This window comes from Corvus moneduloides, chromosome 10 (assembly GCF_009650955.1).
Source record: "Corvus moneduloides isolate bCorMon1 chromosome 10, bCorMon1.pri, whole genome shotgun sequence".
Taxonomy (NCBI): domain Eukaryota; kingdom Metazoa; phylum Chordata; class Aves; order Passeriformes; family Corvidae; genus Corvus; species Corvus moneduloides.
In genome coordinates, this window is record NC_045485.1 from 17072358 (window position 1) to 17087926 (window position 15569).

The 15569-nt window shown below is 44.1% G+C and overlaps 1 protein-coding gene across 8 annotated transcripts in view; it reads right to left on the minus strand.

The window, feature by feature from the left end:
* Nucleotides 1–15569, minus strand: part of TP63 (tumor protein p63) — a 101420-nt gene that overhangs the window by 45376 nt on the left and 40475 nt on the right. For 7 of the 8 annotated variants that reach the window (XM_032119653.1, XM_032119654.1, XM_032119656.1 and 4 more), the window contains one exon: nucleotides 4505–4759. The exons of the other annotated variant lie outside the window; for it this stretch is intronic. In XM_032119653.1, the coding sequence (XP_031975544.1) occupies nucleotides 4505–4759 (255 nt within the window). The remainder of the gene's footprint in view (nucleotides 1–4504; nucleotides 4760–15569) is intronic. 8 annotated transcript variants of the gene reach the window in all.

Sequence of the window (15569 nt, forward strand, 5' to 3'; positions counted from 1 at the left end):
ACAAATCCTGCAAGGACCAACCCAGCTCAGCTCCAACCTACTGCAGGGCATGAGAAAAAACTGCTAAACTCAGGTATTGCCAACACCTGAATTATGCAAGTCTTGCAGGGCTGGGTGTCTTTCTTCAGCAGAATCAAAAATTTGCAAATAAATTTCAGTTTTCATTTAAAAAGTTAAAGCAATTTCTGCCTTCTTGTGACTATCAAGAAAAGCTTTAAAATATTTAGTAGATGCACCCTAAAGGCTCAAAGACCTGGGAGAGAGTAAGAAGAACCTGTTTGTCTTTTAAAAAAGAGTCTCATGACTTATAAGGTGGTACCTTGCTTTTGGGGATGGGTAGATGAGATTAATTTTTTGATAGCTTGCATTTGGCAGTAATGTTCACTTTTACTTACCTTGACATACAATTTTAATTTTTACTTTCCTACTGCAATCATGTTTTCCCCCATGTAACAGGTTCTGCTAGTGGCAGGTGATTGCCAAATATATTTCAGGGGGAAAAGGGAGTGCAGTTGTTTCTTTATTTATTTGTGCTCCGAGTGGGTGGGGAAGGTCGGCATGCAACTTCCACAAACAAAAAAAAAATCTGAGGTGGCACACTTTTGAAATGCCTTGTTTGCTTCTGCTGCAGAAACAGGAGGAGATACTGCAATGCATGGGTATACAAGAATTCTCCCACAATAAACGAGATGCTATTCTGCTTAAGTTCTGACTTCATCCAACTCAGAGGGCTTCTCCCTCAACCTCAACAACCTACTCTCTATCTCAGCATTACAAACAATAAGTGCTTGTTCCTTTGCAGCATGGTTTTCAAGAAGGTTTTATTGTTTGAGTGTGCATGTGAGAAACTTTGTTCAATTTAGACTATAAAGGCTTTTGTTTTTAAACACTTCAATAGAGTTTCAATTGTTAAAGACTTTCCTTCTGAAAAGACTGATTAACCTGCTTATATTCTTACTTGCATTCTGAGGTAATTAATTAAAAAAATAATCAAGGATGCTTATAAAGTCCTCTGCAATCCAATCTCAATTTGTCATCATTAATTAGATCAACACTGCATACAAATGAGACCTAACCTGATTAGACAGCATGTTTTACTGGAATTCCTACTTAAGGTCATGGAAGACTTCAGAGAGAAAATTTGCAGTATTTTCAAAGTAAACTGCTCATACATATGGAATCACCCTGTCACCTAGCATCAGCTAATGTTTCTCTTTGTAATTTTGGCCTTTTTATTCTTTTTTCCCCCCTTTAATTAGGGGCCCATCACAAACCTGAGCAGAGAAGCTGTCACACTCATCTCCCTCCCAGCCTACACTACACAAATACTGCTGATTTTGCAAAGGGTGTCCACTGTCCTAGGACAATAAACCTCCCTCACTGCAAAATTTGGAGGAGTAAAACAAAAAATCATTTTAAGAGAAAAAATGATCCCAGGGCTGTTTTCAGAGACATAGAATTTACGTAACCAGCAAGGACGCTCTCTGCTTTCCCCCACCTCCAACAGAAGTCACCTTGGGATCTAAATGCACAAAGTGGCTTAGAAATCTGAAGCACCTTCACAGGTCTCCAATCACTCCATGAAAGCAGCTCTTGCTCTTTGGAGAAATTACCCATTCCTCTTACCCAGCTCACCGGCTTTGCTCCCATGACCTAATCTGACATGACTCAGCCCAGAAGCTCAGAGGAGCTCTGGTGAAGCACGCTGTCAGCCAGGACAGCAGATCCCCTGCCAGGCACCACCAACCCTTCCCAGCACGACAAGGTAGGTCAGACTGGCTCATCCCCTCCAAAAAGGAGGAAAGTGCAACACATTGGATTTCCTTACTTAATACTGTTACCTGGGGAACTGCAAGAGGGAAAACAGGAAAAAAAAATAGAACACTAAACCAAACAAACTAAGAAACAAGGCTTTCAAGTTTTGGACTCTTAATAAGGGTGGGGCCATCAAGTAATTAAACTTTTAATAGGTCACTACAGTGGAAGAAACTCTTCCAGTTGGGTAAGTTCCTAATCCATCATTAAAAAAGACGACAGGCATTAATCAAAGTGTATGAAGTCACATGACGGGGGGGCAACTCCAAGAACTTGCTCTTGCTGAGAGGATGGGGCAATCACTCCTCCTTTCATCAACATTTCATGCGTGTTTCCACACTTCTCAGGATGACAGTGGGAAGGAGAGCCTTCACGTCCTTCCCCACCCACCCCACTGATAAAGCTGTCGAACACAGATTACCAACTGCTCAAGAGCTCATGTGAAACGAGTTGGTGGATTAATTAGCAGAAGGGCAGAGCTCTGAAGATGGATAGGTGCTCTACTTTGCAAGGCGTATTGATTGAAAGTCCCCAGCCAGCACCACAGGACTGTCATAATCCACTGTGAACACATAGCACACTGCCAGCTCCTGCACAAGCAGCTAAATATGGGTCACTTGGCTCAGTGCAGGGACACCTGGACCATGCTCCCTCCTCCCTGATCAGAGAGCTGTTTAAGAGCCCATTCCTTCAGTAAAATACATGGACTTAGACCTGAACAGACTGCAACATATACGGGGAATACACCTTCATCTGCAGGTCCACATCAGGGCAAAGGAAAAGAAGGGAAGGCTAAACATGCCTTTCCCCAGGCTGCACACACCTGATGACTGTAGTCACCAAATAGTAATTTTATTTCTTTTTTCAAAGTCAGCATGTAATCTGAGCTTTGACCACTACCTAGATCCACATTAAAATTCAGCCCTTACTTCTACCCCAAAAAGCCACTATCAATGAGGTGAAACATCTCATTTAAGCTTGCTAGGAGCTTTCCTGCCTTCATCTCTGCTGGAACAGCCTACTACATACATTCAAACCTCATTTCAAAAGACTGCTTTTCGTAGTTGAAAGGACAGCATCAAACACTCTGGCTCCTTGCAGCTGCGTTAGATAATTCTTTGTACCATACGTATCAAAAGAGAACATCTTTTCATATCTCCTTCAAAGGACCCTCTCCAGAACAGCTTGCAAAAATCCAAGCCAGCATTTTCTTGCCCTGAGAAATGCAAAGCAGAACTGACCAACAGTTTCCTTACCTAAAGGGAATTGAAAATAAATATAGTGTGTAGTGTAATTGGAGAAACAAGGACATGAAAACATGTGTGAACTACAGCAGATCATCACTCCCCAGGCTGATGAGTAAAAAATGCAATTTCAACCTCACTTAAAAATACCTCACTCTTTTATGCATAAAGAAATGAAAATTTGGTTGTGACTGAACCTATCACATTTTAACCTCATTTAACACCATTTTCTGAAAGAAGTTATTAATGTCAGTTCTAGACAAATTTTAGCAGAAAAGACTTTTAAAATACAAGGGATGTAACCTTATAGTGATCTGTTGTTATATGGCATCTTTTTCCAGAAGAGAGCACAAGGGCTCTGCTGCTTTGCTGGCAGCAGTAGCTCGGAGTTTTTTAGTTGCATCTGCAGCTAGATTGTATCTGAGATCAAAGTAGTTCCTCAGATTAATAAGAAAAATAAAAAACCCCACACTATTTTAATGCTCTTAGCTTTTGGTAAAAAGTCGATCTTTTTTTGCTTAAAAAAAAATTTAAAAATTAAGTCTTTGCTTTTATTCAGGTAGCATGGGGCAGGATATTATTCACTGCACCTACTCCAAGTGCCTGCAGGAGAGGAAGGCAAATATTGAACATCTTTAAGATAGCAATATTCTCCATTGTAAACATCTCTACTCTAGAGCCCTAAACCACAACAGCTGGGCTTACAGCTCCAGCAGTGCTGTGTCCTGAGAACAATCAAGCCAGCACCACCAAAAATCAAGAGCTGGGCTTCAGGTTTCAAGCTTCTGCATTTTTTGGTAAGAAAAGTAGTGTTCTGTCAGCAAAGTGTTAAATAAAAAAACCAAACCAACAAACCAACAACAAAGCCCCATAACAGAACAACCCCACCCCCTTCAACAAAACCCCAAATAACACACAGGGCTGACCCGAGCTGGTGACACACTGGGGTTCCCATACCAGCTGCAAGAGGAGAAGGACACAGAGAAGATGACAGCCTCACACTCCATGGGTCTGAGCAGGGAGCACCACCTCCATCCTGCTGGCACGGCCCTGCATGCCAAACCTCATACAAACCCACGGATGTTGAAGAAAGCCAAGGCAAGCACTGAGGCAATGCTAATGCCCACCTCAGGTTTTACTCCAGAGCTCCTGTTAGACCCAAAAGGAGAGCCACTCTTTCATCATGCATGGTCTTTAGGTGATTGATTTTTTGCAAGGCATTTTTAGTCCCCTGGGATTTAGTGATATTACTGAGGGTTAAATTCCCACCACACCCTCTCAGAGCAACCAAGATAAATCTCTCCCTTCTGTGTGACACATCACACTCTGCAGAGGACTCAGGTCACTTTACTCTTGCACAAGCCTGGGTATGTATCACATGAATAATGTCACTAGGGGCAGGGGGACCAAAGCCAGCGAAGGAGCAAAAGGAGCCATGTCCTTACCGTCCATGTTGCTGACTTTGCTGTGCTGGACTGTTGAAATGATACATCGAAGCTGTGAGGTCCTGGGTAGTCTGTGTTGGAAGGGATGGCTGGGGAGGGAGAGAGGGCATCAAAAGTGGAGCTGGGCTGGGCGTAGGGCGAGGGGGCCGTGACGCTGTTCTGCGCGTGCTCCGTGTTGTAAGGGCTGGTGGAGGAAGAGCCATTCTGGATCTGCTGGTCCATGCTGTTCAGGAGCCCCAGGTTCGTGTACTGTGGCTGCAGGCAAGGAGAGATGCACAGGAATGTTAGAGGAGAAGCACCAGCACAGGCTGGCCAGACACAGCATGGCCTCCACCACAGAGGATGCACAGCATCATCTCAGCACCACTGTACGTGCCACACCAGGAGGGAGATATGCAAAGGATATCCCCCTCTTTACACTGGTGACTGAAACAGAAAGGAGTACAGCTTCTCACAGACACACGGTGGATCAACAGGAGAGCTGGGAGAAGAGCCTGTGCATCACCAGGAGGTGATTTGCAGGGCAGAAAGCCGTCCCAAGGAGACAGGCTCGCTATGCCTAGCAACACCCAGTCAGACCTTTTCAGAGGTACTGCTATAAGCTGATAAAAATCAGCAGGTTCAGAACTACAGTGCAACTGGCTCTAACCTGTACGAGGCTACACCGTCTTCAACAGTCTTATGCTCTACACAAAGGCGATGGATCTGACCCCACTACACGGGGTGACATTAGCTCCTCTAACCCAGGTAGTAACTGTGCTGAAATGTGACTCACTGGCAAAATGGTTAGGAGCCACAAGCCTATCTGCACCATACATTCAACTCCCAGTGACCAGTCACACACGGTGGTAGAGAATTAAAGTTCTCATCAAGTAGGCTGGAAAGTGACAGCATGGAAGGCTTCTTCTCATGCTTAAGAAGTATCAATTGTACAGTTACGTGTAGTTAACTGCACTTAACTAGTAGTAGCTACTTAGCACATAAGTAGCCTTCAAGTACAAACAATATATGAAACAACTGAAGACATCAAAACCGAAAACCTCAGAGAATAAAGAAAAGGCAAAGGTTAGATTAAGGAGAGGTTAACAGAAAAAAACACATCTAATACCCTAAATTCAATGCGTAGCCATGGTCTCCCACCTCAAAGAGATGAGAGGGGAACACAGTTTAGAGGAAGATGACAAGAGTAAGCAAATCCTTTTAATGCCATCCTGTAACATAGCAAGTGGGTGACAACTTTTTAGCCTGGAAAAAAACTGAAAAGGTGGAACTCAGTATGATAAAAGGGGATGAATTCCTAGATTACACGGAAAAAGAGCAAATACAAAATTAATTTTCATGTTCTCTTAAAAGAGGTGTTTGGGAACAAGCAAACAGCTTGAGCAGAATTTTGGCTTAAACACACAGAGTGATTCTTCACAAAACCCACAAATAAACATGGATTTTTTTTTGCCACAAAATGTCACAATGCTAAAAGCCTAAGTTCAAAAAAGCAGGAGACAAGTTCTGCTTGAGGAAAATCCACCAAGACAAGTCTATCTGATTTTAAAATTCTGAACTATCACTTGGAAACTGAGAAAGTATTCTGGAGAAAGAGTTACACAACTGCCACACGTTTTTAATCCTCCAAAAGACGTGGCACTGGCCAGAGTGACAGGGCAGCAGGCAAGTGGGATTCAGTCAGGTACACTGGGTGCACAGCCCCATCCTGGTGTATGTCCAAAGGGCACGAAACTGTGCCCAACTCAGGGCAAGCACCATCCAAAGGTTTGTGCTACCCATTCCCAACAGCTCCGGGCTCAGCCAGGAACATGAGGCAATAAAGGCACCTGGTTCTGCTGTTAGCTGCTGACACAGCAGAAGGGACTCAAGCTCTTCCTCTCATCCAAGGCTCCAAGCAGCTCATGTCCCTCAACATCCTATATCTCCAATCCCACCCAGAGCAACCAAGCTCACCTATCTGTCAGTATCTCAGCCAGTCTGCTCGCAGCTGCCCTCATTTTTCCAACAGTTGTTCTTCTTATCAGCCACTGAGCAAAGGCTCCCCGAATCAGAACACCAACCACAAGATCCATAAAAAAAAAAGCTTTCTCAATAGTGGGAACTCCAGCAGCCCTTTGAGTAGCACTCCTCCAAAGGCCTGAAAGGGAAGGGCACAACCTAGCTGCTGAGCTCACCTGGGAACTTTGGACAAGCCATTTAACACCCAGCTTTACCAGTCATTTCAGACACAGAGGGAAACAAGATGGTCCCTTTGCAAGGATGAAGTGACTTCCATATACCCAAAGACTTCACACTCTCAGCTGTACTTCCAGAATGGAAGTAGAGAAGTTAAAACCAGCCACCGCAGTTCTTCCTTCGGTTTCTGTTTCACTGGAAGAGGTTAGTATTTTCTGGGCTTTTCATTAAACACTCAAGGTGAGGCTGGTGCTCTGGGATCTTCAGTGAGGCGAGTGGGCCCTTCCAGAGATGCATCAACTTGCCACTAGGAGCTGTGCTGTGAAGGTCTGGGCAGGGGGGAACAGCACCGAGAACTTCATTTTGGAAGCTGAGATAGGCTGCAGAGAGAAGGGAGAGCTGGTTCCCTCCCTTGCGCTGTCAGCGATTTGCTGTGTCCTTGGGCAAGGCACCTCTCCTCCCCCTCCACCCTCACCCTACTGCAGGCAGCAAGGTCTGCAGGGCAGGGATTGCTCCTCACCACGTAAAAAGCCTTGCACTTAATGGGCCTCCTTTGTCTGAGGCCTGCAGGCAGCAGAGTAATAAAAGCAATTACATATTGAGTCCTAATCCTGCGTGAACCAGTGACTCAGGTTAGTCATTTGCCCTCCCTGCCTCAGTTTCCCCCTCCAGAGCAGTGTGGATGTTTAAGTGTCCAGCACCCCTGTTAGATGGGAGAGCTTGTATCTGTGATTGGACTCAAAGCTCAATAGTCGATGGGAGAGAGAGAGATCCAGACTGGTTCTTCTCTTCCAAAAGGAGATTGCAGCTTTGGCAACACAGATGACAGTTATGTCTCATCTCCTGCAGGCTATTCACTCAATCAAGACCTATTTAACGGACTTTTGGTACATGTCTTCCCTTGAGGCTAATTCCATATGGAAAGAGCCAGAATTCTGACATACTGTACCAGGAAGAGTCTCTTACCTGCTCAATAATTTTGCATTTCATCAAAAAACAACCCTCCCGCCCCAGATTAACCTAGTAAGACCTGAAGACTTCTCAAAAATGTAGAATATCACTCAATTGTTTCATTCCTCATGGAGATTAACATCAGACACACTCCCTAACCAGTAAATGATGAGAAGACAGCTGTGATGAAAACAGTCTCCTACACCAGCTCAGACATACAGACAGCAAAACAATAGTGTTTCAGCTTTCACTTAAAAAGTACTCCTCTAATCCCAGGCCACTCAAGCTAATGGGGAAAGATGGCCAAACAAGCAGCCAGTGTTAACAAGACAGCACAGCCTGGAAATGCTGAAGGTGCTGCCTGGGAGCCAATTAACCAAAAATAATAAAATAAGTGTCCCATTAAAATGTAAGATATCCTTAAGATATTCCAAGATCCTTTTCATTCCTTTCAGTCCAGGGGCCATCTGTCTAAATGTTATCAGCGGAGCAGCCATTCCACTGCATTTATACACTCACATGCCACAGCCGAATGCCGTGTCCCCATTTGCTCTTTAAATAACTATTAATCTCCTTGCACTTATCCTCATGCTGACACAAGCAGCTGTTGGACTCCCCTTCTGCCGCTTCGAGTCCCACCAGCCTTTCACCTTCCCCGGCCCCTGGGTCCCCTCCCCAGGCAGGTGCTCCATCGCGGTGACAAAGCCACCGGGTTTGCACACACGAGCACTAAGCCCCGTCTCGAAGCTATGCCCCAAGGCAGGCGCGGAGTTGTTTGCGCTCAAGGGGTCAACATCTGAGCTGCTTGCACGGTTTTGGAGGAATCAGATAAGACTTCGGGAGGCACACGCCTTTTGACAACAGGACAATTAGAGGGGCAGCAGGCCCGGGGAAGGCACACGCAGGAATTCACCCCCTTGGCCCCAGCAGCGCTGGGGATGGCGAGAACAAAGAGGCTGCAGACCGTCTGCAAGGTATTGCCCCTCAGGAGGGGGCTGCAGGGCGTGTGTTTGCACACACACTGCTTCCTTTCACCATTCACAGAAAGGAACACAACAGCATTTAATCCAGAAATTAATTCTTGGCAGGTTGGGAGCCCAGAATTTAACACATGCTCATATTTTGCTGTGGGGTCATTTTAAATGACTGCAGAATGTAGCCCGACCACCGATTCCTCATATAAAGAGAAAGCTATTTGGTGGAAAGAAATGAATTGCATGCAAAGCTGAAAGAACAGATAATCTAATTTTCAGAGCTTTTGTTTGCTATTTTGTTCCCTCCACCAAGCTTCTGAAACTATTAGTATCACTGAAGCATTACAAAAACCTTCAGGCAAGTTTAACTGCAAATAATTAGAGAGCTACAATTAGATCTTAGACTATGTATTTCAGAGCATCATTTCAATAATGCATCTTGAACTATCAGTTTCACTTCCTACATCCCATCAGCTTCACTTTCAGGTTTTCATGCTAACTCATGCTTCTGGATTAGGAGAAACACGGTTTTACTGGAGGGGTTGCTGAATTAAAACCAGACTGAAAACGGAAGATGGTTTAAGCACGGTTTGCTGCCGGGCGGGTGCCATCTCCCCCGGGAACATGGGGAACAAGGTACAGCAGAGCCTGTAGCCAGCGGCTCCGGGGCACTTGCCACCAGAGGGCAATGCAAATGCTCCAGCACGGCAGAGCTGGAGCGCGGGGAAGACGCCCCAGCCCACCCAAACTTGGGCCCTTCTCACCCTGCCTTGCAGCAAAAACCCACCCCTAGCTCTCCGGATTTAAGCCCATTGTGTTAATTAATAAGGTTATGAGAAAGATCTGCAAAAAGACCCTCCGTTTGAAAGGAAGTAACTAATGCAAGTCATGAAAAGCTCTCAAGGGGACTTCCACACCAAAAATCCCCTAAAATACACAGCTCCAGCTATTAACTACCCAGTTACCAACATTTCGGAGCGTTTTGAGAGTTTCTCCACTTGAGAAAATAGACAAGAAGTTACCATCTTCAGGTGTAGAACACCTAGATGCCTCCACCCCCATCGAAACCCTTCTCCCTAATTCCAAAAGAACGAGCATCTTTGCCATGCACACCTACTGACTGCATTTTAATTTTCACCACTGGATCTACACAGCCCAAGAGCAGTGTCCAGCTACTCAAAAGCCTTGCAAAACACCTGGTGCTTATTCTCCAAAGATATGAAATGATGAAACCAATAAACTATAATGGTTATTAGCAACAAGAAGATTTGCACAGCACTTTGGAAATTCTGTGCTTTGTCCTTAGCTGCACCACAGTGATGCACTAGGGCTAACACTTGAAGGACTAGTAAGCAACTTACAGCAATATTTCAGTGCTGGCCCATAGAAATATTCAGATTCCTGTTAGGGAACAGCTATCATAAAAGCAACAAGATAAATGTTTCCCAGAGTGCTTGATGCCTGTCCAAATCAGATGACAGACACCTTGAATGTATCCAGAATGATTTAAATCCACCTAAGTTTTCAAACCTTCCTAACAAAGGATTTTAGTAGGTGGAAATAAGTCCCTTAAGCTCAACAGAAGTGCTTCTATCACAATTATTAACCAAGATACTGCTGACTGCCAGCTGCTCAGAAGGCAGCTGATACAATACCCCATGTCAGCGCTCTGCTTGTGCCATGACAGAGCAGTGCCAAGAAATAAAAGGCTCCACCCATGGCCCTCAGCTAAGATCAGGGCTGAAGCAGACATATCTCACCTCACTCATCTCAATGAAAGCTGTGATTTGGTTTGCCTCTCTAGTCTGTTTTCTCACATAAAAAGCTTCAAACAAAAAAACCAACCAAAAAACAAATCAAACAAAAAAAAAAAAAAAGAAGGAGAAAGAGACTGAAAAATTTCTTCATGAGGAACAAACTCAGTTTGGACACTCCTCTGGTCCCCTCCAAGCCGTGAGGGGAAGATGTGTGAGGGAACAAATAACTTCGGTTGAACCAAAGATATTAACAGTTACCAAGATTGATTTGTTCTAGGATAGTGCCTGGAAACCTATTTGATTTGAGCAATCCTACTGCTGGGTCATTGCTTTTTCCTGGAAGAGAGGAGGCTATTTCCCATCCCAGTGGTATAATAGGTTCCCAGCGCAATGGAAGGCACAGGACTAAAAGAAGCCCTGGAATCAGTCAACTCCTGTCCTGGATATTACCCCTGCTGCACAACCAAACAGCCTCTGCTCAGCTCAATCCCACCTGTAAGCAGGGAGCACAAACATTCCTGCATATTTTCTCCTGTACTATTGAGAAGGGAATCTGTTTGAGATCTACAGGGCTGTGCAATATGTACAACCACAGTAATTTTAAGGAACTATATTCAAGACTAATAAAGAAAAAAAAACATTCTTCTTCCAAGAAGAATAAAAACCAAAACCCCATGAGTGACACACACAATTGTCCTGCACAGGTATTTCATGTTAAGTAGTTAGATAACCCCAGCAGTTGCCTGGACAGCTTCCAACATCACCTAAGTACATAAGGAAAGCCTAAGGAAAACACTCCATTTCAACCAGCTGGGGAGGAGAAAAAACAAAACAAAACCAACCCCCATAACTACTCTCTCCCTCTCAAAAAAACCCACCATTAAATGACCAACTCGAATCATACCACTACATTTCAAGCTTAAAAACTTGACTGCTCTGCCCACTTTAACAGAGCATCCCTTCCATCCCAGCCATCCCAAACAGCCCTATGCCCCCTTTGGTGAACAACGCACCACAGAAGCGGAACAGGAGAAATCGGTGCACGTCAGTAATTTGCAAACACACACAGAATCACACTTGAAAAACAATCTGGCTTGTATACTGGGGGGAGGGAGGGAGAAGAGTCTGTGCCATTTTCACTGGGATGAGCTATTCCAGCACGCACACCGTGCCACATCTACACCCTTTAGGTTCAGGGAAGCAGCACAGTTTTAACAGCCATACCCTGTAAGGCTGCAGATCACATTTCACTGAGAAACAGTACTGTTGAACACAGCAGAACTTCATGTTCAAGTTAAAGTCCACATATGCAGGTATTTGTGGGCTCAGAGAATGAGACAATTAAGGAAAAGCAACGTGAGGGTGAGTTTCTGTCTACCCACAAGGGCTGTAAGCTTTGGAGTTGTCTTGTTCCCCCCAGCTGTAATAGTTTTCTTTTTTAGCTGAACTTCGAGTTTTGCCCCTTGGTTAATTCATTTAACTCAGCAAGAAGTGTTTTTCAGCCAGAAGCAGGGTGTCTTTTAAAACAAGCACAGCCCAAAGCAGGAATGCCTGTAATTCCTGACTCCTACCACCTGCCACAGGTTCATGTAAAAGACCTCGTCTAATTCGAGGATTATCAGAATGACAGTGCATCCCACTTCACACAAATATCAAGGCTGGACACCCTACACTGTGTAAGCGCTTCTAAATATTTTCCAGTGCATATAAAAATAATATCCCTGGACTTCCCTAGAGCAGCATTTTAGGCTCTAAAAAAAAAAAATTCTAAATTGGGCTCTTGAAAAAAGTTCTACTTGCATAAAAAACAACAGTGTTTCTGAAAGTCAGACCATTTAAGGGTTTTTAGACTATAAAGCTTTCATAAACATAAAATATTTTCCTTAGAGTATCTCAGCCATGCTTAGTTACTTTGAAAATACAGACAGTTTAGAACAGGAAAGTCCAAGATCCACCTCCACAGTCATTTCTTGACCCTGAGCTTGTGCTCAACAATTTATTTGACATGAAATTTGAAAACATATAAACAAAAAAGAGAGGAAGACAGTAAAAAAAAAAAGGAAATAATACAATATCATCTCTATGAAATGCATGAAATCACAAAACATTAGAACTCCATGATCTTAAAAGAAATTGACTAATAACCCAAACACTCAGCTTCCTAAAACTGAAAGAGGCCAAGAGTTTCCTACGTTCTCCTATTACCAGCTGGACAACACAACATCAACAAAGATCTGAAGAGCCATAAAGTACAGACAAATAGAAAAAGCACCCCCTCACACTCCCAGGAGATGCAAACATAACTGAAGACAAAGACCTGCATCAGAAAAAACAGAAAAAAACTGCAAGATCTCCGTGAGGCTTTTTTTGCCTGGTTTCAGCAGCTGAAAACAACTGTAAGATCCCAGCTCAGTCAGCTGCCCAGAAATCCTGTGTGCTGAGTTTGTACAACAATGTTGAAAAGGTGGATTAAAAAAATAAAAATAGAATTTTAAACGTTAAGAGGAACCAACTAAAAAATGGGGAGGTGTGGAGAAGAAGCAGGGGCTGGAGAGAAAAACCCCAGTAGTTGATTAAAGCTGCCTCGTTTCTTGAGCTCTTTACTGGACAGTAACCATTGATGTCACCAGTCATTTCAGACATGCAGCATTTTATTGTGTTGAGAGGGCAGCTTAGGCTGGACAGGATATCTGTGTGTCATCCACAGTGAAAGGCTGCAGGCACAGCAACCACCAAAGTATGGCCAAAGGGCACAAGGACAGTGAATAATCAGGGTCAGAATAGGACCAGGAATTGAAGTTAGCTCCCAAATGCATCATTATGCTCAATAAAATCTGAATGCATCATCTTTTAGACACGAAAGTAAAATACTCCAGCTAGGTAGCATTTTAGTCAGAACAAGAAATTCAGATCATCTACAAGTTAAATAAGTCAAGCAGTTAAACACACACACAAAAAAAAAAAAAAAAGAAAAAGAAAAAGGAAAAAAAAGCCACACACATAAACCCCCCACGCCCACTCTTTGAAGCGTGGTGCAACTATGGAATATAAGAATTCATAAAGAAGAGTTATAGGAGGGCAAAGGGCAAATTAAAACAAGTTAGAGCAAGCAGCGGAAAAGGGTTACAGAGCAGCATCAGATTTCTTATAGATTAAAAGGAAGATCTACTGGATTTTCTGATGTATTTGGCCATTTCTTCTGTCCAAATCAAGCAGGAAAACTCCTGGATGGTGCTCCCAAAAGCCTGAACACCAAATAGCAGACTGAAAAGCTTTCAAGATTGAGGGGGGAGTCAAGATGACTGGATGCCAAATTCTGGCTAGATCCCAGCTGCAGAGAACAAAAGGAGGCAGGGCTTTGCCTTCCAACACTATTTTTTACATGAAAGCAGCTCCTGGCCTGCACTAAGCTGGCATTGCCTGCACCCAAGGATCTGCTGGGGTTCAGTACCACAGGATACACACACCCAGGAGAACCCCCCCACCCACCCTGCCTCTGTAGGTCACGTCAGAAACAGCTTCACATCACTACTGCAGCTTACTCAGAGGTGAGCAGGAACTTTATATGTTGTTTTCCAAAGGTGCCAGGCTGTGCATACAGCGGACCCAAAAGCTGGTCTTTGAGAGAGGAGGTGTGAGTGTACACAGGCACAACATGCATGCAAAGGCACTGCTTCTTCCACAGCGACTTCATCAGCTTTACAAACACCAAGAATATTCTCCCCAACTATTTAAATCACCTTGACACATATTCTGCACATGCAGGATTTCCAACAGGCTCTCTGGCATGGGGCCTCCAATGTCTAACAGCAAACCTAAACCCAGTTTTCAGTACCTCCCTCCCTGTCCAAAACTACTGACTTCAGCAAACACCAGGACACATGGTGCCATGGTCACTTACGCAAGGCACAGCTTCAGAGATTTACATTTGAGGTATTCAGCTGCACAGACCTTTCCCTGTGAAGACAGAAAGGTGTTCTTCCAGATTTTTGACTAATGATATACCTACTAATTTCCATCTGATACCACATTAAACTCCCTACCCCTCCAGCTTGAACATTCACAGTTCCTTTCAGACACAAAACACAGTGGACTGATTAAGGCTCATCTCAACAGCTTTCCCACCTTCGTATCAAGCAGCAGTTTCCCATTTCCAAAGTACTGGTGACACATAGCCAGTGTATGTTCTGGTTTCCTTTTAAAAAACTTCTTGCACACTTTGCTGCTGCTGAAAAGAAGGTGGAGGGAGATTTAATCAACTATTTAGTTCCAGTCAGTCACCACCAACACTCCTGAGGGAGCCAGTTCTTAGACTATGGATGAAATGCAGAGTAAAACTGCAGCAGTGAGAAATCACAGTAGAGCCTTGGCAGAGGCTACTGAGAATCTCAGACACATAACTTAAACCTGCAGAATCCAAATTTTACAAAGCAGAATTTTTTTTTTGTTTTGAGCCATCACTCTTCCAAAAAAGACTTCTCTGATTCCCAAAACCACTATGACATTAAGTAAAAATGCCAGAACAAAGACACAAATAAATACACTTTTCAGTCATTTCCCATACAGCAGAGAGATCCAGTTGCTGACTCAACACTTCTGCTGGAATCCACCAATTCCTATTGTTCTGTTCCCCTCCGTTCCTGAGGTGGCACACTCCAGTGCATCATCCCCTTACACAGCTGGACCACGGCTCTGCAGCGCAGGGATTTCTGCCTCAGCAGCACAGCCGAAAAGCCTGGCACCTCCTCCCCTCTCCCCAAAGTCGGCAAGATTCTTTGTATTTACTTCCTAGATGTGGATTAAAACTGAAAGATTCATATCTGCTGAGACACAATCCATCCCTTTCATTCCCAAACACTACTCCACCATAAAATATTTCCCCTTCCCTCCCTGAGCTGGGCGTTTCCTCCCACTCTCTTGCCCTTGGTAAAAACATTCATCTTCTTGCCATCTTGAGGAAGTTGGACTCATCTCAAATTTCACCGAGTCCCCTTGTATACCACTTCCCAAAGTCCTTGGGGGGAGGTTTAATCCGGATCCAAACTCTGGAATCAATCCCAAGAGGCTGCTGGGCTCAAATCAATGCACTAATTTTCAAGCAGGCTCAGCCTTGCCACCTGGGTCCACTTCCAAAGAGAGCGGATGACTGAGCACAAGCCCAGAAATACATCACACCTCGAGCCATCCATTCAAGATACCAACACG